Below are 22,178 nucleotides of genomic sequence, written 5' to 3'. Positions count from 1 at the left end.
AATTAGCTCTAGTCAATTCATATGGGGAGGCATTAACTGATTCTCAACGTACCATCCGATCTCATCCATTGGATTCTATCCTGATTGTTGGACACGAAAATTCGTCGAATGAGCCGATTATACAAGTCATGTGGTAGACAACGTGAATAATTTTCTCGGGAAATTTGGTATACGTTATGGAACTCAACAAGAATATTGAGTCCGAACAATAGCTACCTAGTTGATGTGATTAGTCGAAGTCATATGATGGTTGATACAGAGTGGACGTATATTAATTGAAGAGTCCAAACTTTCTGGTTTTCACAGGATTCCTTTTCATTTCGCTATCAATGTGATTGAGTAGTACAAATAAAATGATAATAAAATAATAGTGAATAAAAAATCAAGAATAGAAAAACATAGTGCCCATGATTTATGGGAAATGTTCTAGGCCGTTTAATTTGGGGTTGCACACCACAAGAAAGTTTTAACTTATTCATAAGCGTTTATTTTATGTGTCTGTCCAGTTCGAGATTATAGTATATATTAGTGAAATATCCATGTATGGGTCTAAGGGGACATTTATTTCGCAAAAAAATGAATGGTTTAAAAAATATTTTCCTAAAAATGATCACTCGTATTCTTTATAAAAATATATAAACGAAAAATATTTTCATTATTTACGAAAATATTACTAATTCAGTAGAAACTATTTTTATTACATATCGAAATGTCATGGACTTGAAATGTTTGTATTGTTCCTAAAGGGTCATATCAAGTAGTTATCAGAACTTGTTTCGTCTCTTTCATATGCATATTCTAGGAAAGAGCCCCATCATAGAAAAAAACTCGATATTTGTAGCTAATCACAGCCACAGGACAAGATGAGATAAGAAGATAGGGGTATACTTAAAACTTCTTGTTGTCCTATTTTTCTGTCCTCATATATCTGTTGTATTTTCTTGCTTTTTTATATTTTTATCAGTCGTCTTCAGTGAAAAAAAAAAGTCATTTTAACTGGTGAAAGAAAAAGCCATTTTCTTCCACAACACTGATGCAGCAACAATAGATGTTAACACAAATCGAGAAAAATAATAAATTTGTAAACATTAGTTTGAACTCGCAAACACATAAATTTGCATAATAACAAAATAAATTCTCTCGATTAGTTAATTCATTAAAGAAAATTCTGATGAAATTCTCAATTTAAAAAAGCTTAGATCAAGAGTAGGCCCCACATTTGACATTAGTCTTCGTTGGGTATAGTGGCAATTGAAATTTTTTAATTTTGGCTAAAATAGTGGCAATTGAAATTAATATGTTTCAACAGCAAGCTAAAGTAGGACTCGCAAGGCATAATTTGGTCAACTCAAGGTAGCAAGGGTTATCTACAGTAAAAAATGAAGTGGACAAAATGTGAGCCTAATTTGATCTTCGGACTTATTTTCTAAAATCTATGTTCAATCCTTGCAAATATTGAAATATTTTTCTCGAGAAATTCTTTCTCAAGCTCAAAATCTTCTTGCTTTTCAAAATGAAATTCAAAAGTTTCAGCGTATTTACCAATTTGTTGGCTACCTCTATGTGAGGCTCACAAGCAAGGAGAAAGACACCACGAATACACAACTTTCATACGATGCACACTTAAGTGCTATAACTTCTAAAACACGTTCACTTGAGTGTTAGGACTATCAATCAATCACTTAAGTTCCAAAATATTTTATCAATCAATCAACTTAAGTACAGCGCGCACTTAGACTTGATACAAGATATACCATCATAAAATCTATTTGCAAAAAATCTTTTGTCTCTTTATTCATCTAAATATCTCATTTGCATCTGCCATTATTAAACTGTCCTTGCATCTATTAAAGTTCAACTTGAAGTATCCCGTGAAACTTAATCGAAGTATTTAAATCAACCCATTTATCCCCATAGGTTGCATTACTAGACTCAACAGATTTGGTAAACAAAATAATTGCATGTGGTACAATTCATGAACGCATTACATAGTTAATTCCATTGCTTTCAGGAAAACAATTCAGGAAGCAATTCGGTAAGGAATTATCAAGTTTATCGATGACAAAGGACAAGGAAAAATGGAAATCGATGCCGATCCTTTTCCTCGAATGGTCAGTAGTGCATTGGCTAGATTTGAGGACAAATGGCCCAAGAATAACTTGTGCCAACGACGTCGATAGGATATCGAAGCATGTACCTGTTTTAAGGTAGAGGGAATGATGAAAGTGAAATGGCAGTTGGCGAAGCATATACGACCAAGTTAGTTTCTCGAAGACAGGCCCGATGAGAAAGAAGTTCCCTCGAGCAGCAATATGAAAAGAGTAACCCTAATGTTAGAGCGTTCTAACATCCTCTCACCCACTTAGATTTTATTTGAAATTTCTCCAAACCAAGACCAAAATCACTTTCTTTTCCCTTCAATTTTTCTCAAATCCAAACTATTTCCCCCAAATCCATTCATTTTCACCCCCAAATTCTTAAACCCTCTAAGTTTTCACCAAAAAACACCCAAGATCCACCCTTTCCTCCGAAAATGCGGATCGAACACATAGCAAGGAAGCCAGGAATCGGTGTTTCATCTCACCGGAGAGAACAACAACGCAAAGAAGAGGTCGAATCGACTCCTCCACAAGTTGGATTCAATAAAAGGTATTTTCGCAATCCAGCTTATTTTGGTAGGTATCAAACTTTTGCTAGTAGAAGTGCATTGGAAGGGCCGAAAATAGACTCTGAGTTTTTCACACGGGACTTGGTGTATGTCAGCCCGTGATGGGCGGCCCAACCCAATCTAAAAAGTCTAGAAAATGCAAACCTTTTGACATGATCTCTTGAGACTAGGGCCCATTTGTTTATGTCTTTTCAAAAGCCGAAAAGAAAAATCTTTTTACTTTTCCATCAAAATTTATGATATTATTTATATTTAATAACTTATGAAAAAAATAAAACGTAAATGTACGTGTCAATATTTGTATATTGTGAGATTTTAGGTGTTTCAGGTCAAGAAAGAGTCAAAGTGCATCAGCCGCAAGATTTAGATTAAACAACGAGCGAAGAACGGCACATATCCAATTACAGATGTTTCAGAGGCAAAGCTTATATTTGTCTGCTGAAGATGTGAACGGAATGATCATCTTTCTTATGCATCAGTTACCCGCTATCGACATAATTTTCCATATCAAGCAGGAACTTCGAATGTTGTTTCCCAAGAAATGACTTTTGCGTATGAACATGATGTTCGAATCGCTAGTCGTTGTAGCGCGACCTCAAGGGTCACCACACTCTTGGAATTCCATTGTTGTATCTGTTTTTATTATTTATGTAATTCTATTTTCTACCGAAATTAATAATGAACTATCCAATGGCTCACTTACTTTAGGTCCCTAAATTTCATGTGATTAAATTTTGTGGTACGAGCATAATAAATTCACTAACCCCAAGAGATCAACATGTAGTTAAAGATCCTACTTTGTGTGTGTGAGCATGTTCGTTTCCCTGTACCATGAAAATTGATAATTTCATTTCTAGGCCACTCACCTGGACTCAGACTCATGTCTTACCTAGTTCACGAGGTTAGTGGAATATTTTATGGATTCAGGATTTTACCTCACTAAAGTAGACTTCCTCATTGTAAAAGAAATGAAATTTTGAATAAGCTAACCTGAATGGTATTGAGTACCTTGCGGACCTTATGCACGGAATGAGGCTAGAGCCAAAATCCGAATATCAACTAGCCCAGACATGGAATTGTTCCCCGATTTTTTTCATTTTCTAATAATTTTATGGTATGAGCTTAGAGACCTGGCTACCTTAAAACCTACATAATATTTTGCAAATATCATGAATCGGTTAAGTCCAGGCTTGTGAGTGTGGCCCTAACTCAGTACAGTTTGCATGCAGATGATTTTTTCCTTACTTTCTCTCACTGAGTAAGGAACTTTCTTGCATCTTACTTCCTCTTTGCTCCTTTTCTGGGCAGCACATGATACAAAAAGGCAATTGAAAGGCGTTAGTTAACTTCCAACTTATCCAGCAGCCAAAAGACATTGTTCTTCAGCAGCATAGAGTTCGATTCCTTCATTTACTTAAAATTTTCCTTTTTCTAGCTAAGATATCTGAGGAATGATTCACTTCCCTGAAAATGTGGGTTAATGGTCTGGGTGAACCGTCCCAGGAGAGTCCTAGAAGAAGAGGAGGAATCAGTGAGAAGTACACCAAACCTTATCAGCGCCTTTATAGCCTCTATGGTGAAAGGACAATCCCTGGGTGTTAAAATCGTTTCTGACCATAAACTCGGATTGGACCGGAGCTTGTAAACCTAACATCCAATTTAATGTCCCAAATGGCTGGCGAGATTATAAGCAAGGCCGAACATGGAAAGCCAAATCCTGAGAGCACTTGTCCAAGTGTTAACAGCCTAACAGGACTACGTTTCGTATTTTAATGTGCCGATGCCTGCACGATTAAACCTCCCCAATTAGACAGAAAGCTTTTCGTCCCTCTCCCGAGAGAATACCCCCGAATTTTAACGTACCTTGGTGTTAAAATCGTTTCTGACCATAAACTTGGATTGGACCGGAGTGGGTAAACCTAACATCCAATTTAATGTCCCAAATGGCTGGCGAGATTATGGGCGAGGCCAAACATGGAAAGCCAAATCCTGAGAACACCTGTCCAAGTGTTGACGGGCTAATAAGACTACGTTTTTTATTTTAATGTGCCGGTGCCCACACGACCAAACCTCCACAATTAGAGAGAAAGTTTTTCTTCCCTCTCCCCAGAGAATACTCCCGAATTTTAACATCCCAAAGTTCAAACGAAGTCTTTTAAGGACTTGCTCAGATTAGAAACCAAACATCCCATTTAATGTCCCAAATGGGTGGCGAGACTATGGGCAAGGCCGAACATGGAAAGCCAAATGCTAAGAACATCTTCTCGGACACCTTAGTGGTGACATGACGGACAGTAATATAATCTTGAAGGTAGGAAGTTGTGTGGTCATAAGATCTACTAACTTTACAATAGGCCCTCCATTAGAATTATGCCACATGTACATATGCAGCAGGATTCAAAATGCTCGATCAAAACCCCGAGATCTACGGCCCTTCTTTCCAACTCCTCCTCCTCCTCCTGTTAAATTAAACTTGGGAATTGCTGTGTGAAATTAAATTCACCGGTCAACTGCGTCTCTCCTCTTTCATGGCGAAGGTATCCCCACCATATGATCTCAACCGAAGTTGTCACCGGTCATGGAAATGAAATTAAATGAACTCGTGTGCATTTATTTGCTGAGTCGCCATAAGATTATTCTCATATTTTTGGGGGTTAATATGTTTTCTGAGTTTAATTTAATTTGTATTTGGACAAAAAGAAGAAGAAGAATGTCGGAGGACCGGTAATAGAAAGTCCTTCGTCCAAGTTAAATATTAGTATATGCAGGGAACATCAGTCATCTGCTGTTGTGATTCCCACAGTTTTAAGACATGCAGTTCGTGCAATCTTAACGAATATATTGCATTTTCCCACCTAATTAATAATTTAAGAATATGTGCATTGAAAGTCCTAAAACTTGTCATAAACATGCAATTGAGTCATAAAACTTTAAGAAAATATAATCGAGTCCTAAAATTTATCACGAAAGTGCAATTGAATCCTAAAACTCTTAAAAAATGCAATCAAATCCTAAAACTTGCCATAAAAGTGCAACCGAGTCCTAAATTTTTAAAAAGTGCAATCAACGGATGGACTTGATTGGACCAATTTGATAAGTTTTAGAACTTCCAAATGCACTTATCCCATAATTCTAAATCATTAAATCATTCTTGCCCTTATTTGATGAGCTAGCTCGTGTGAGTGATGAAGTGGTGATAGTCCTATATTAATCATAAAATAGGGTCAAAGGTGGATTTCATGTATAAAATAAAGGCAATTTACAAAATTTACTTGTAAAATATTCGTCGATTGCTAAAAATTTTCCTCTCCACAATTCTACAGGATTGACTTAGTAGTTAAGGAGCATATCTATGTATGTAAATTAGGTTAGGGCGTAGCCAAGTCATGCTGCTCGTGAGCTACTTGAGTTTGACTAATAGTTAAACTCACATGTTACTTGAACTCACTTCTATTTTTTTATTTTTTATTTTTATTTTTTGAAATCGAGGAAAGCTCGAAAAGTTTGAGTACTTAATTCTAGTCAAGCTAGTGCCCGAAAATACTTGAGTAGTCGAGAAGTTATAGTTTGAGCACAGGTGTGAACTCAAGTTCAAGTTCCATATAAAATCTATCGAAATACCAAGCTTAGTCGAGTTAAACTTGAACTCATTGATGATTTCTCCGAGTCAAACTCGAGCTTGAAGAATCACGCTTGATCGAGCTCGAGCATACCATCAAGTATATGTAAATTGAGTTGAGCTCGAGTATTGAACTTTGTCAAATCGGCTCTGATTCAGGTATATCCCCGAAGCATGCACACAACACATACTCGATTTCCCCCTCCCAAGTAAATATCTACAATTCTAACAATCTAGAATTTGACTCCACTACCTAAATTAATGGATTACCTCACGAGACCGTCGTCTACCTTCTTCTTCTTCTTCTTCTTCTTCTTCTTCTTCTTCTTCTTCTTCTTCTTATTATTATTATTATTTCTTTGAGATCTTGAGCTGTGCAATGTATGCCTTCACAAACCCTAGTGGAAAGTCCATCGAACTTTCAACCGGCAAATTTGTCAATGGAAATAACTGGTTGACCTACGGTTTTGCGTCACTGTGAAGTTTTCTTTCTTTCTTTTCCTTTTTGTCTTCGCCCTTTTGGCCATTTTGTGAAGTCCAGCATCATTTGACTTCGTCGCTGATTTTGAGTCAAATTGGGCATGCTTGACATTATGAAATGTTGGACTCCAACGTTAACCACACATCAAATAAGGTAGGCCTCACCGTCTATTATCCTTTACCTTTTTGTGGAAAATCTTTTAACACAGCATAAGAGCGCATTCACGTAACTGTGTTGATCACACAATATCTCGTGGTTTGACGAAGTCCTTTAAGTACTTAGACCTTATCCTCTAACCGATGTTACGCATTATAAAAAGGAATACTAGAGGGCAAGGCCAAGTATATTAAGATGTGGGTCTATAAAATTAGCACGCTAAGAAATGTGGCATGCTCTCGTCGAATGTTAACCATGAGCCACTTATTTAAATTGTCCACTCTTATCGTGTGTTACAAATAAATCTGAACAAATCATAATCGAACTGACTTTTCAATACGTGACAGTGACGTGACAATGATGAGATCCGAACTCTCCCAACCATGGCGGCATCTATCATCCTCAGGGATGGCGATGGAGCTTGGTGGGAGGCCAACCGTAGCATCCCTCGTCCCCGCCCCGGAACAAGTGAGAAGGCCCCTTATTTGGCCAATAATGCCCCCACGAGGGGGCCAAATTTACATGCCTCATCCCGGGGGAGCGCTCGGGTGTCGCCGTTAATTTCTCTCGCTCTGTATTTATGTTGAACTTAACTTTAATTTCTATAAAAAAAAAAAGTTTGTTTAAATTTGGTGTCCAGCAATTCGTTGATCTTTGAAAATTGAAATTACGACTCGGGGTGCTTGCCTCAAGGAATCCAGATTGGAGGTCGCTTGAAGCGACGGTCTCCTCTTTGCACGTGCTACGCAGTTGGACCATCGTGCAAATTAAACTTTGTTCACTACCAAGGAAAGGCCATTTCACGACGGCCTAAAGGCCAAAAGGTGTGGGGAGATATTGGAAAGAGCCGTGGAGAAAAGCCGAAAGGGGCTCTATATATCGAAGGAAAAACCACTTGCACCAATTAATCTCCAACCGTGTGAAGAAGTCTTCTCGGTACATGAACCTTTACTTACAACGCTCAATCCGTCCATACAAAGAAAGGGCAAAAGCCACACAAAAAAAATCCTAAATTATACTCACCGTGACACATATTTATCTTAATTTTTTTTTGTGATACCAAAAATCTCTAACTTGTACATGTGTGACACATTTACCCTCCATCAAAATTCTGTCAATGAAAACCGCTAAAATCTGCCTATATAAATGTCAGAAAACAAACAATGTTGACATAATTCCTACGTAACTCAAGTGAAATAAAAACGATATTATTTTGACTGAAAAATCATCTAACGGAACCTTGACGGAGAGTAAATATGTCACATAAGTACAAGTTTGGGGTTTTTAATGTCATAAGAAAAAGTTTAGGGTAAATGTGTCACAGTAGGTATAATTTGGGGTTTTTGATATTACAAAAAAATTCAAGATAAATATGTCATATAGGGCATAACTTAAGGTTTTTTTATGACTTTTTCCTTTCAAACAAACCATTGCCAAATATGTAAAATAGAGCACATATTGCTAGTATCGGAAAACTTTAGACATATGATCTTATCTATCTTCGATTTGAAGATTACGATTATCCATTGTAGAAGTCGTTTGTATAAAACATTTTCCACACCGGTGAAGTATGCTATAATTGCACAAAAAAGAAAGTCCAAGAAAAAATATAGAAAAAATTGGATTTGAGCTGTCCATAACCCTCCGATGCTGCCCATGTGTCCACCTTTGGAAGGATGTGAGTTTACGATAAAAGCACACTGAAATTTAGAGCATCCAAATTTAATTTTGTAATGTACCATTTATAAAACGACAGGACATATTAAAATATCCGAATTTTGTCCTTAACAGACTTTGCTAGGCTAACGATCTTTGAGCTACTATAAGAGAGTAATAAAATATTGTGAGCCATAAATTCTTAAAAAAATAGACTTTATAATAATTGATAATTATTTATTATTCATTTTTTCGATTAATATCACAAAAAATCCTAAACTGGTACACCTATGATAAATTTACCCTACGCCGGTTTCCGCTGCATTTTATCATCATATTGCTAAGTTGGATTAAACGTGGCGACAGTTGACAGATGTATCAATTTGTGATTTTACCTTCTATTTGTCACAGATATATCAGTTTGTAATTTTTCATGGTATTAATCCAACTAAACAGAAACTAACGAAGGGTAAATTTTTCACAAATATATCGATTTGAAGATTTTAGTGATCAAAAATTTAATTTTAAATAAATTTATCACAAATATACAAATTTGAAGTTTTTTCGTTATATCAACCTTTGTTTTTCCAACTGTCAACATTCCTTATATATATAAGCTGCTTCAAGAGCACGGTTCTCTCATTTTCCCAATCCGTCGATCCCAACCCACACATCTTTATGGAGGATCAGGCGGTGGTTCTGTATTCCGCGCCGGCCATCGGCCACCTCACACCCATGGTGGAGCTGGGCAAGCTCCTCCTCGCCAACCGCCCTTCTTTCTCCATCCACGTCCTCCTCCCCAGCCAGGCCTACGACGGCGGCACCGTCTCCCCCTACATCGCCGCCGTCTCCGCCGCCTACCGTTCCATCACCTTCCACCACCTCCCCCCCACCTCCCTCCCTCCCGACTACTCCACCACCTCCCCGCACCTCGAGACCCTCGCCCTCGAGCTCCTCTGCCTCAACAGCCCCAACGTCCACCGTGCCCTCGTCTCCATCTCCAAGACAAGCCGCGTCCGAGCCCTCGTCATCGACTTCTTCTGCGCCAACGCCCTGCCGGTCGCGCGCGGCCTCGGCATCCCCTGCTACTACTTCTTCAGCTCCGCGGCGGGCGGCTTGGCCAAATTCCTTCGCTTGCCCGTCCTCCACAGGACCACCACCAAGAGCTTGAAAGACCTCGACACCGTCCTCCGCTTCCCCGGACTGCCGCCGTTGCTGCCCTCGGACATCCCGGACCTGTTGCAGGACCGTAACGACCGAGCCTACGAGCTCTTGCTGGAGAGCGCGACGAACATGCTGATGGCGTCAGGGATCATAGGGAACACGTCGGAGAAGCTCGAGGAAGAAGCCGTGAAAGCCATAAAGGACGGCAAGTGCGTGCCGGATGGGCCCACCCCTCCGCTCTACTGCATCGGACCGTTGGTGGCGAGCGGGGATGGCGGAAAAGCCGGGAGCGGCGGCCCGGGCAACGACACGCCGGAGTGCTTGACATGGTTGGACTCGCAGCCGAGAGAAAGCGTCGTGCTCTTGTGCTTCGGGAGCCTCGGGGCGTTCTCCGCCGAGCAGCTGAAGGAGATAGCGACCGGGCTGGAGAGGAGCGGCCAGCGGTTCCTGTGGGTGATCCGGAACCCGGCCACCGGCAAGGGCCACAAGGCAGTCTCCACAGGGGAGCCGGACCTGGACGCGCTGCTCCCCGAGGGCTTCCTGGAGCGGACCGCAGGGAGGGGCCTCGTCGTGAAGTCCTGGGCCCCGCAGGTGGCGGTGCTGAACCACGGCGCGGTGGGCTGGTTCGTGACGCACTGCGGGTGGAACTCGGTTCTCGAAGCCGTGTGCGCCGGGGTCCCGATGATCGCGTGGCCGCTCTATGCGGAGCAGCGGCAGAACCGGGTGTTCATGGTGGAGGCGATGAGGGTCGCGCTGCCGATGAAGGAGGAGGGGGACGGGTCGGTGAGTGCGGCGGAGGTGGAGCGGCGAGTCCGAGGGCTGATGGGGTCGGAGGGCGAGGCCGTCCGGGAGCGAATGCGGTACCTCAAGGAAGAAGTGAAAGCGGCGGTGAGTCCCGGCGGGTCGGCTCAGGCGGCGGTGGCGAAACTGGTCGAGTCGTGGGACATCGTTTGAGCTTTTGGCCTTCTCCAACAAGTAGTCAAAGGCTAAAGCTGACACGGAACCAAGAACGTGTCCTTGGAGTGCGTGCCCTAGAGAAAAGACAAGAAGGAACAGTAATGGTGGGGATGTGATAGTGTTCATCTACACCGTTTTGATGTGACTCTTAAGTAAAGTTTCATGCGACATGCTCTGTTTCGGATTGGTAGGATTCAGTTCGCGAATGAAACATTCTCCGGGTGTATTAAGAACATTTGACTGTATTCTATCACTAAATCCGATGTATTATTAATAGGGACTGCAATTACGATAATCTCCTCATTATTCTATCGAGATAGTTCTCGACACTTTTAGGATCGGCCCTTATTTCATTACGGACGAATTCTATCGAATGACATCATGTGGATAAACTAGAACATGTGTTTTTTAGTGAACAAATGACGAAGGTCATAGACAATATTTATGCTACGATCATAACAAAAGGCGTAGGATTTCATTCAGAGTGTGCAATAGGTGGCGATGCTCTAGAATTTAAAGAATAGTATGCATGTTTGTGTTGCTCAAGGTTAATATCATGGAAAATCCAAAAATGGTATATTTATACTAAATTTACCTCAAATTAATTTTTTAACCATCAAAAATCATAAACTTGTATATCTATGATAAATTTACCACAAATTAATATTTTGGCCATCAAAAACCCCAAACTGATGCATTTGTAACAAATTTAACCTCCATTAAATTGGATTAATATCACGAAAAATTACAAACTAGTACATCTGTGATAAACAGAGGGTAAAACCGTAAAATAGTACACCCGTCAACTGTTATGTGTTATCCAACTCAGCAATTTGATGGTAAAATTTAATGGAAACTAATGGAGGGTAAATTTATCACAGGTGTAACAATTTTGGGTTTTTAGTGGTAAAAAAATTAGTTTGAAGTAAATTTATCACAAATATACCAGTTTAGGGTTTTTCGTGATATTCACCCTAAATTTAATCAGCCATGACTAAATAACTATTGCAATTGGCCAGAATAAACTACGCATCCATACTTAGCCTAACATCAGAAAATCGTGAACTTGATGGTTGGTGATGCAATTCAGCCAAAAGCTTCCTTGACTTATTGGTTTTTATCAAGCTTTCTGCTAACCCCAGTCTTGCCCTCGTCGGCAGTGCTCCGGCGAACTTCCGACGAAACCTTTGGCATGACCAGGCGCTTCCCATCACCACGAACCACTGGGATTAGAGGGCACGTGATTTCGACACTTCATTCGAAACGCATGCTTTTGCAAAGTCGGAGTCGCGGACCGGTGAGTAGGCATATACTTCTCACCAAGATATGCATTTCTCTAGGAAGATATGGGGTCGTAGACTGTTGCATTCTTGCTGTAATATCGGAGAGCTTCCCATGGACACCAAAGTTAACACAATTTGATGCTCTCTAGAAAGAGGTATGAGTGCTTGAAGTAGGCAACCTAGGAGCTGAAATTTTGGAAAACTGATGTGGTCCACGGCTCGTCCGGTCCGTCTCGTCGTTGAATTGCGACGCCATTTTTCGTCGTTGCAATCAGCGGTGAGCGCACTGAGTTCTGTAAATTTTCTTAACTTGAAAAGATATTTGAATTTTTTGCTGATTTCTAGAAATTACAGAAGTCCTGGAAAATCCAAGAAATCATGATGTGAATTTATAAAAATTGTATAAATTGAAATATATCGGAATTTGGGTAGTAGAAATTTTTTTAATTGCAACCTTTGGCTAGTCCGGTGCTACTTTTAAAGTACTTGCCATTAGGGTTGAGCGGTTCCAAATTTTTTACAGGTTCCTCATTTTTTGGAACCTGGAACCTATTCGTCGGAACTTAAAAATTAGAACCTAGAACCTACCTTGTCACAGGTTCCAGGATCTAACGGGTTCTTTTTTTTTATTTCATTTTTAATTAAACAAAACAAAAATAAACGCAACAATACTGAACAAGCTTGTTATTCACCAAGGAAAATACAAAAAACTAGTTTTACTGGCATTACGATTCAAATAAATACAATTAAAATGAGAAGTCATTATGTGAATCGATGCTAAAAGTGAATGGTTCAATATTCCGTACAGGTTCCACTTGGAATTTGCCCATGAGAATAGGTTCCTCATTTTTTGGAACCTGGAACCTGCCATATCACAAGTTCAAAGGTCATTTTCAAGGTCTACCCAGATTCCACCTATATTATTAATTGAACAATTGCAGTGAATCATCATCTTTAATAACCACCACTTACTATTATGATCCACTGACCACAACTTATATTTAGACACGCGAAGAATATGACACATTAACAAGTCATAAAATGAAAGCTCAAACTAGTGATTTCAGATTATATACCCATCATCTTGATGTAGCTAGCAAGGATCACCTAGAAGGGGGTGAATAGGTGATTTTAAACAATTTTGATAATTTATGCGGAAACAAAACAAATCACAGAAGAGTCTGAACAAAATTCAGATTCAAGACAGATTGTATAGACGGTGCTCTTGATGTGCAATGTGTGAAGTAAGAGATGAGGGATAGAAAATCTGAACACAAGTTTATAGTGGTTCGGCTTATAGCAAGCCTACGTCCACTCTCCCACGCTGACAGCCTACCGGCTGGATTTCACTATGTAATCAAGAGAAATTACAACTTCTGAGTGTTAGCACTCTTGTGTATGACAGAACTCTCTATCTCACACAATCACTCTTACAAAGTGTCCCTCAAGATCTTAATGTATGGCTCAGAAAGACAAGAGAAAAATGATCGGAGTATGCTCAGACTTTGGACTTGATGATTCTTGATTCTATTCTTCCTTCTGCTGCTCGTTGATCTCCTTAAATACTCCTCTACTTCCAGACTAGCCGTTGGACAGCTTTTAGAAGATCATCTTCCAATCTTCACATTGGACAAATTTGTATAAAAATGATTGAGTAGCCGTTGGATGACAGATTCTGAATCCCACTGATTATGGTCACCCATACAATCAGAATCTTGGTTTCCATAAGTAGAGCTTTATCCGTTGTAATGCATGCTTGTCGTAATCTTTGATTGTCAATCAATTTGATTGAGATCAAAGCTTTCCTTCCGTGAAATCCATACCGGATCACTAGCGTTGTGTTTCGTTACGATTCAACGCGTCGCGTCTTAAGAAATTCTGCGTCTGCATCAGAAGAACTTCTGCGTCTGCTTCTGAATAATTTCTTCGTCTGCATCTGAATAACTTCTGCATCTGCGTCTGAATAATTTCTTCGTCTGAATCTTCAGAACTAAGATTATGTGGGTCTTCAATAAGATATTTACCAGCTTGTAAAGTCTGAATAATTTCTTTCTGAGCTTCCAGAATAAACATACCTGGAATAAATTAGTTTAGAATAAGTATCAGATTTACAATAACATGGAAGGTTTTGTCAACTTCAAAATCAATAGAAGTTTTCCTCAACACATCTAACGCCATGAAACACCGCAGAATCACGTAAAAATATAGACCAAGAAAAAACAAAAAAACTTGTTTAGGTTTCAGGTTCCTGGTTCCAAGTTCCGCTTACCTATAACCTATAACATATCCGTCAAAACAGGTTTCCCAATTTTTGGAACCTGGAATCTATCCTGCATACCTTGAAATCTGGAACCTATAGGTTCCCACTAGTTAGGTTATCAGGTTCCAGGTTCTAGGTTCTGACCAAAACCCTAGAACCATGCTCACCCCTACTTGCCATATTAGAAAAGAACATATTTATTCACAAAAAAAATTCATATTTACAGCCTTAGATATGTTTTGGGCCATAGGGTTTTATGCCCATGGACCCAAAATCGGTCTCAGAGGACATTTTCATAATTTTCACCGGACGGGTTTTACGCCCAAGTGAATTGATGCGGTGAATACTTTTGAGATGTCGAATATAGTTTTTAATATTATTTATCATTTTTCTGTAAAAATTGTTTTACATGGTTTTTATTATAATTTATCATTTTTTGTGTAAAAATTGCATTACAGGTATATTGGGAGGTTTTTCTTATGTTATGCCCTGGCAGGTGTAATTTATCATCTTATAAAGTTGGATTTTTCAAGTTGGTTGTATTTTTTGACCAAAAAAAAAGTTGGTTGTTATTTTAAACATGCATCCAAAAATGAAAACATGGGTACGTATTGAGATATTGTATATGTTCATATTCCGATTTTGTTTTGGAACTTAATCATAGCTAATGTGATTTTCAGAGTTTAATAACAATCAGTGCGATTTCTAGAGGTTCAATAGAGCCAATGAAGTTTCTAAGCCTTATCATCTGTCAAAGCGCGACCACAATGTTTTCACATGTATATGTTTTCATGATATGGAAATGACCTTCGATAAGCAATTTGCATTATTGGCTTAAAAGTAATTTTGATGTACCGCATAAGTAACTTAAAATTGCATCCTTCATTGTTTAATTATTGAATGCTAAGTTGAACAAGCCGAGTGCACACATCATGTTCGATTTTAACATGCCGGGGCGAATACGTGACCCCAATGTGTTAAAAGAGAGAGAGAGAAAGATAGAGAGAGAGAGAGGCCCTTTATTGGGTGCTCCGAACATATGTCAGTCCAGTGCACCTGAATCTTAGATCATGTAAATCCCATGAGAAACGTACCAAAACACAAGACCACCATGATGTAGGAGGCTAGGAGGCATTGAGCCAATCCTCGCCAGAGGCCGAAACAAGGGTCATGGGCTGAATCATGTCACCGAAGGCCGAACGAGTGTTGAATCATTTGCTCGTGACCAAGTTCCATACATTGGCACAGTTAGCTTCCACAGCATAAAGTAACAAGCCACTTCCAGAGAGCAAATATCCACCCTAGATTCATGAATTCACAAAGTTAAGAAGCAGCAGCAAGTCTTACAAAGTGAAAGCATCCATACCGCCGAACCCAATCTTTCTGCATCAGCACCTTCCCCAGGACACTGCACTAACCCAACCAACAAGGCAAATGAAACGGACACTACTTGATTGATTTCTACCACTTTTTACACTTGGAACAACCTAAAATTTTCTGCATTGAACAGGTAATGAATTTCTCCTAGGATATAGAATGCCGCCTGCGTCTCGTGGACGATCTGGAAGATTTGGTATCTGCAGGAACCACAGACGTTGGGCTCTGAGAACTCCCAGACGTCTCGGAGCTCTTGTGCTCTCCATGCCCCTTGCCGACAGGCCACAGTCTATCGAATATCCTCCTGGATCTTGAGGGAAGCAACTGGGCCCCACTTCGGCTGTTCCTGCAAGCTTTCTTAGCCAGCTTCCCCTTTTTCCTTGCATCCCCATCCTCAATCTTGATGCGGCTCATCTGTTTCTCGAGCTTCCTGCAACTTTCCACGGTCATCTTGTCGGATTCTTCGTCGGTGTTCGTCGTAGAGCACGAAGTGTCCCGCTGAGTGCTGGTGAGGGCTTGAGCCCCTCTAACCTGCTCGAAATAAAGAACTTGGACGACAACCCGAAGTGGCAGACGTTCATTTTGTGCAGCATGGATGGATGCCTCCATGGTCAGTTTCTTGACATCCATCAACCCACATATCCTTTTTCTTTCGGATTTTGTCAAGCCCTGATGCTCCTGTGGCCCAAAAAAAATTTATCAGACGTATTCCCTTCTTTTCATATGAATTGGAGTAGGTGCTCCACCAATTTCATTTGCTAAGTGATGATAAGTGCATTCTGTGCAAAGAGATTATGTGGCATGCTGAACCAGAGGAAAAGAATGAGATAACAGTTTGCAGCAAAGAATGAGCGCTTCAGGTTAATAGTCAAAGTCAGACACATCAGAGGAAAACCAAATGAGATAACAGTTTGCAGCAGGATTGATAGAGCACAAGATCTTCATCAAAGATAACAAAGTATAGACTTAAATAAACTCTACACTATCGTGAAAGCAGTTCATTCAATAGTGCAATTTCAGCATCAGATTGAAACATTTTCGACTCTATTCGTACTGAAGGAGTACCATCCCTCAAAAGACAATCTTAAAAACAGATAGAGAGAGAGAGAAAGCTAAGCATCTAAAATGAACCAGCTGTGATGAATCTGAGAAACGTTACCTTCAGATATACATCAATTGCTCTGTACAAGGTATCATGAATCGGTCTCGCTGAATCAGGAATTGACTGTGATAACTCGATGAAACTTGATAGTGACAGATTGGGATCATGTGCTATTTCAACGAGATAGCCATCTATCAGTTTACCAACATTTAACAAAGAATTATGCTCCAAAAGGATCATCCCGTTTCCAATTTCATTATTCTTGATGCCATAATCCCTGCCATAATTTCCATGCAATAGATATTGCTTCAGAAGGCACTTCACCAATTCTACATCATATTTTGTGCTTTGTGGAGCCCAAGATGGAATTAACAAATCTATCACTGATGCCTCATGCAACTTCAGGCTAACTCTTTTCACCAATTGTTCCCTTGCCAAACCATCTGTTCCCACCAAGGTAGCCACTTTTAGCAGTTTTAGCAAAAAACTACAAGAACCAGAATTAACATCAGATGGCAACAAAGCAATGAGAGTTTCAAGAAGAGATTTGTTTCTAAATTGGTTGGCATCTGAGACCAAAGCATCAACAGAATCCGGCAGCCATCTGACAGCATACGTTCTGAGAGCCTCTCCAATCACATTCGCATCCATCCGTCCTTTTGACTTCACTGCGACGATCACTCGCTTGAACAGATCAATATCCAGCTCACATAGATCTTCAATCCACCAATCTTTGGGTACAGATTCCATTCTCTCCTGAAACTTAATCCCCTCCTCAAGAACTCTATCTGCCGAAGCTAATTTGCGATTGTGTGTGTATGACCAATTAACATTTGCAGGATCGATAGATGTCTTTGAGGCAATAGAATCTATACATCTCCCAACTACCTTGAGGTCATCGGACCATGGAAGTAGAGACCTTGTAGTTTGAAGAACAATGATGGAATCTTTCCAGCTCCGAAAGATACTGGAATTGAGAAATACCTCGATTTTGAAAATCAAGTTACCCCTATCAACATCCTCAGTCATCTCAAGGTATTCGGCTGCACAACGAGCAGCCACAACATTGTAAGCATTAAGAGTAACCGTCATCCCATAACAGAATTTTGCACAAATCTCAAAAGCTTTTGGTCCTCCAGGAAAATCAACCAAATTAATTTCATCAGAATTCTCCCCGTTAGCCTTCAGCACTAACTTCTGCATGCGATAGCTCTTGGACAAGAGAGGGAACTGCAAATGCGTTTGAAGAAAATAGATCAGAGCAGCTAGAAAAGGGATGTACATGGTTTGTGCATGACAATGGTCACGAGACAAATTTGCAAATAAAATCAGATGAACTTCAAAAGTTATGTAAAAACAATTGATGCCTTCAACTGCTGTACGACATCATGCCATGGTCCTGTTACAGTAGAAGTCAGAAAAATGACAGGGGCAAAGATCTGTCATTATTTTCGAATTAGATCATTGGTTTGATGCCTTTCTTGGGGGAAGGGGGTGCATATACCATACTGAGTCAGCTTCAGTGACTAAAAATGAATGATTTAAGATTATGAGATAGGCAAATTCACACCCTTAAAATTCTACTGGTAATTGGTAATGTCTATGCTAGCTTTCACGATTTCATGTTCTTATACATCAAATGCAAAAATGAGCATCAAATTGTGATGAGGCAGATGTGATATCAAAATAAACTAGTCCTACATACAGGGGAAAAGAAATAAATGCTGAGACAACATTCTCTAGCACACTAGAGGCAGCATCAAAAGATACAATCCTTACCTTATGAAGGTAGAACTTAACCTCACCAACACTTATGGCAATGTCCGCCGCCAGTTCCGCAGATATATACCTGCATCAGTACATTCACAACGCTTAGCTGACAAAGAATATCAATGAACGAAAAGTGTAATTGAAAGTAGCTTTATGGTAACAAAAACAGCAACTGAAACTCCAAGAATCAGTGTAAGGTTGACTACAGAATCATGCCATTAGGACGAAGGAAGAAGCATATCTTTTTAATATGCACCGTCCAATATATACATCGGAAACGCAATTGATGAAAATAGATCTGCTTATTTTACATTTACAACTTGTATAATACAAGTGCTTATTGGGAATATCTGCATCTCTATTAGTGAGCACCTACCGTGCTTGATTCATAAAGTTAGTCAATGGATCCTGCCAGTTACAAAAATAATATTAGTGAATTGGTAGGTTTTTATCTTAGTGCGAGATTAGATTACCCATTACACATTTTGTTGTGTTATTGTTTCTCATGGCCTCGTCCAAGCATAGTCAGTACTTGTGTTTTAGTTAACCTTTGCAACTCTGTGCCTCCGGGGTGTTGTGTCTTATTTCCAAATCAATCCAATTTGAATAGTCATGCACTTTTATTGCCATGACACGAGAGAAAACGCCACCAAACTGAGCTACCGGCAGGTTACATTTTCCTCTTGCAAGTGGAAGCACGTTTTTACTAGCAAGAATTTCTCTTTTGACGCAATCAAATGAAGGAGGACAGCAAAACAACCACTTAAAACATCTTCCCCTCTCTGTTCTAAATAATGTGAGATTCAATGCGCATACCGGTTCCTATTAAAGTTCATCCATAATGATTGAGACCAAAAGACCTCGACCTCGTGTTAGAATCATAGCTCATTATTCTCCAAGGAAAAAAGAATTACTCATTCTGATGATTAAAGGCCTTGGCCACCCCATGTGACTTTTTCCCCCGTTTGGACCACTAACTCATAAAAAGGGAAGTTCAAAAGCTGGACCACAACCTCAATGGCTACAGATCCCCCGCATTGTCCAGGAAAGAAAAGTAACCTTTTCTCTCTTTTCTATATATATAATACCAACACAATACTTAATCCTAAATTTGCACAGCTTCGGTCCAATTATTAACTCGAGTTCATAGTTTACAGCTAAATTCTTCTTGAGGAGGCATTTCACTCCCATTAAATCAGCAGACAGAGAATCACTGCCAGTCTGAAACAGAAGTTGAATACTTGTTCCCAAAAAGAGATGCGCTGTCCCAAGTACTGAAATGCCCCCCAAAAACGAAGACGCAATGAGCCCATAAGAACCCACAAGCCCCCCACAGAAAGCGCATGGACAATATGTTATTACAAAAACCGAGGGCGATCAATGGTTATATTAAGACAAGAAAACAACACAAAAGTACACGCACAGCTCATATCATGCTCGCAGAGACAGAAACGTAAACGGGACTGGTCCGAAATAGAATAAACAATGAAGCGTTCTCATCTCACCTGATAGATTTTCCGTCTGCTAGGAACGCATCTGGCTTCGATCCCAACTTCATGAACTTCATTTTTCGCAATCTTTTGCACAAGAACAGAGCAACCCTTTTTTTGCCTGTCGGAAGGTGGCCACGAGAAAAGAGAACTCTTTCGTCACACAGAAATGGCGAGTTTCGAGCCCATACAAGAACCGACAGAATCTGAAAACCGCCGACACGCTTTGTGCCGCAAACTATCTTGCTCGCTGGAACGAAACAGAGAAAAAAAATTCTTCCTTGAACGAGCAAACCCGTCACAGAGACAGTCCCACCAGACTCGAGACCTTCATGATCCTTCTAACGGACACCATTCCAAGCAGAGAATGCGAGAGAAGGAGCTCTCGTTCGCTAGAAACGAAGATATTGGGAAAAGGACAATGCTATGAGGAAGAACACGCAGAGCAAGAGACTGCCTTTTATCTCTTTTGCCAGAGCGAAGGAGGAAAGAACTCGGGAGTCGCAGGGGAGGAGTGAAGGACAAGCAAAGAAAGGCGGTTGAGCCAAGTTGCTCAAGACATCAATGGGTTCAGAGAGAGAGAAACGGAGAGAGTTCGTACATGCACAGTGAGCAATGATGGGAATAGAAATATGGGCAAAAAGAAACACCCTTTGCGGAGTAAACGGGAAAGAAAACAGCCCACAAGGGCAACTTCGCTAGAGGAAAAGTTGGTGAGAAATATGGCGTCACACAGAGAGAAGGGTCTCAATCGTATGAAGTGAAATCATAAATTCTCGCCGCCTTTGCTTTAAATCGTCCTGATCCGCCCCGAAGATCAGCCCTCCCTCCTCTTTTCCCCGTTCCGGGCTCGAATCTCGATGCCCCACACCAGTCACCACCCCCCTCCCCTGCCTCTCTCCCTCTCTCTCTCTCTCCCTCTCTTAAGAAAAAACACACAACGCAGTTCCCTATCTCTCCCTATCTCTCTCTGGGTTGCGAGCTGTAACGACACCTGCAGCTTCTGTCCCCTCCCCCTCCGTGGCTCTCTCTCTCTCCCTTCCCACCACTGGTCCTGAATTCTGCAAGGAAACAGAGCAGAAAAACAGAGAGAGGGAGAGAGGGAGGGAAAGGGCGTTGTTGGGACGTATTTGTCGCGAGTGCGCGAAGTGTTGGTAGTGGGACTACCGGGGCGAGCGTGCGTTAATGGCGATGCGTATAGGGGAGGGCCAAAAGCGAACAGTAGAGCTTACAGCTACACAGAGCAGTACAGGGTGGCTCAGACAGAGAGAGAGAGAGAGAGAGAGAGAGCAGGGGACGACTTTTTGCTTTGCTTTTGCGCGAGAAAATGGAGGTTAATGCACGCCAAAACCACTTCGTGGACCGTTTTGCCCTCCGCTCTTGCACCTAATTACGTTGCCCCCGCCCTTGCCGTGTCCCCCCGTGTGGCGTGACGCTATGCGCGGTAGCGCTGTGCCTTTTGACTCTTTTTTTTTTTTTTGGGTGGCCTGTTTGTTTGGGGATTTTTTTTTATTATTCGGTTCGGGCTTTAATTCGGGCAGGGAATTTTGGCTCTAATTGCAAAAGGGTCAACCATTTCATGTGGAGAGGGAAGAAAAATTTGGGTCAATTTCGTTTTTGACCAATGAATGATTCTTATTTTTCTCCTACTAAGTACAAAAAAAAAATAGAGAAATTCTTCTTCTTTAGGGCTCTCGCCCTTTTTCTTGAGGTACAAGAGAGAGCAAAAACTCCAATGCGCTCTCGTTTAAAATAAATTAACTCTTTGGAATCACGAATGTCCTCGTAGAAAAATGGTTCGTTCCAATTGGCAATCTGAGATGTGTTATAGAACTGTTAAAGTATTAGTGCTTCGAAGGGGAAATATCGAGAGATATCATGATTCAAAGGAAGGCGGAACTATTTTATGGATCCTCGGGATGGACATCGAGGTTTCCATTTTCCGAAAGATCGTTGCTCTCGTGCTTTGGCGGGTCTACGAGATCCTTTTCGAAGACCTGTGTTGTGTCGATGGGATATCTATATTGATCCGACCAATTGCGTAAAGCCCGAGTAGCGGAGGAATCGGGGAAAGGACACGGGAAAAGACAGCCTTTCCACCGGAGCATCGGTATAAAAATGCAATAAATGTCAAAAAATTGTTACGGTTATTCGACAAGATGTGCCTTTTGTAGGTTGTTATAATCAATACTATG

General features: G+C 40.6%; 2 protein-coding genes across 2 annotated transcripts; one reads left to right on the top strand and one right to left on the bottom strand.

Annotated features, from left to right (window-relative positions):
* The first annotated feature begins 9,197 nt into the window (after positions 1-9,197).
* LOC115692976 (UDP-glycosyltransferase 88B1-like) lies at positions 9,198-11,012 on the top strand. Its single transcript, XM_030619958.2, has one exon. It carries the CDS (start codon positions 9,259-9,261, stop codon positions 10,696-10,698), a length of 1,440 nt encoding a protein of 479 aa, XP_030475818.1. The 5' UTR covers positions 9,198-9,258; the 3' UTR covers positions 10,699-11,012.
* Positions 11,013-15,528: 4,516 nt separating this feature from the next.
* LOC115692983 (BTB/POZ domain-containing protein NPY1) lies at positions 15,529-21,297 on the bottom strand. Its single transcript, XM_056318893.1, has 4 exons — positions 19,999-21,297; positions 18,503-18,572; positions 16,781-17,953; positions 15,529-16,299 (listed from the first exon to the last, which is right to left on the bottom strand). Exons 1-4 carry the CDS (start codon positions 20,058-20,060, stop codon positions 15,769-15,771), a joined length of 1,836 nt encoding a protein of 611 aa, XP_056174868.1. The 5' UTR covers positions 20,061-21,297; the 3' UTR covers positions 15,529-15,768.
* Between the last annotated feature and the right edge of the window lie 881 nt (positions 21,298-22,178).

Source organism: Syzygium oleosum, unplaced genomic scaffold, assembly GCF_021117445.2.
Source record: "Syzygium oleosum isolate NSW1041296 unplaced genomic scaffold, Sole_v2.1 Sole_v2.16, whole genome shotgun sequence".
Taxonomy (NCBI): Eukaryota; Viridiplantae; Streptophyta; class Magnoliopsida; order Myrtales; family Myrtaceae; genus Syzygium; species Syzygium oleosum.
The sequence above is the reverse complement of the archived record's forward strand: the minus strand, read 5'-3'. Positions and strand labels throughout refer to the sequence as shown.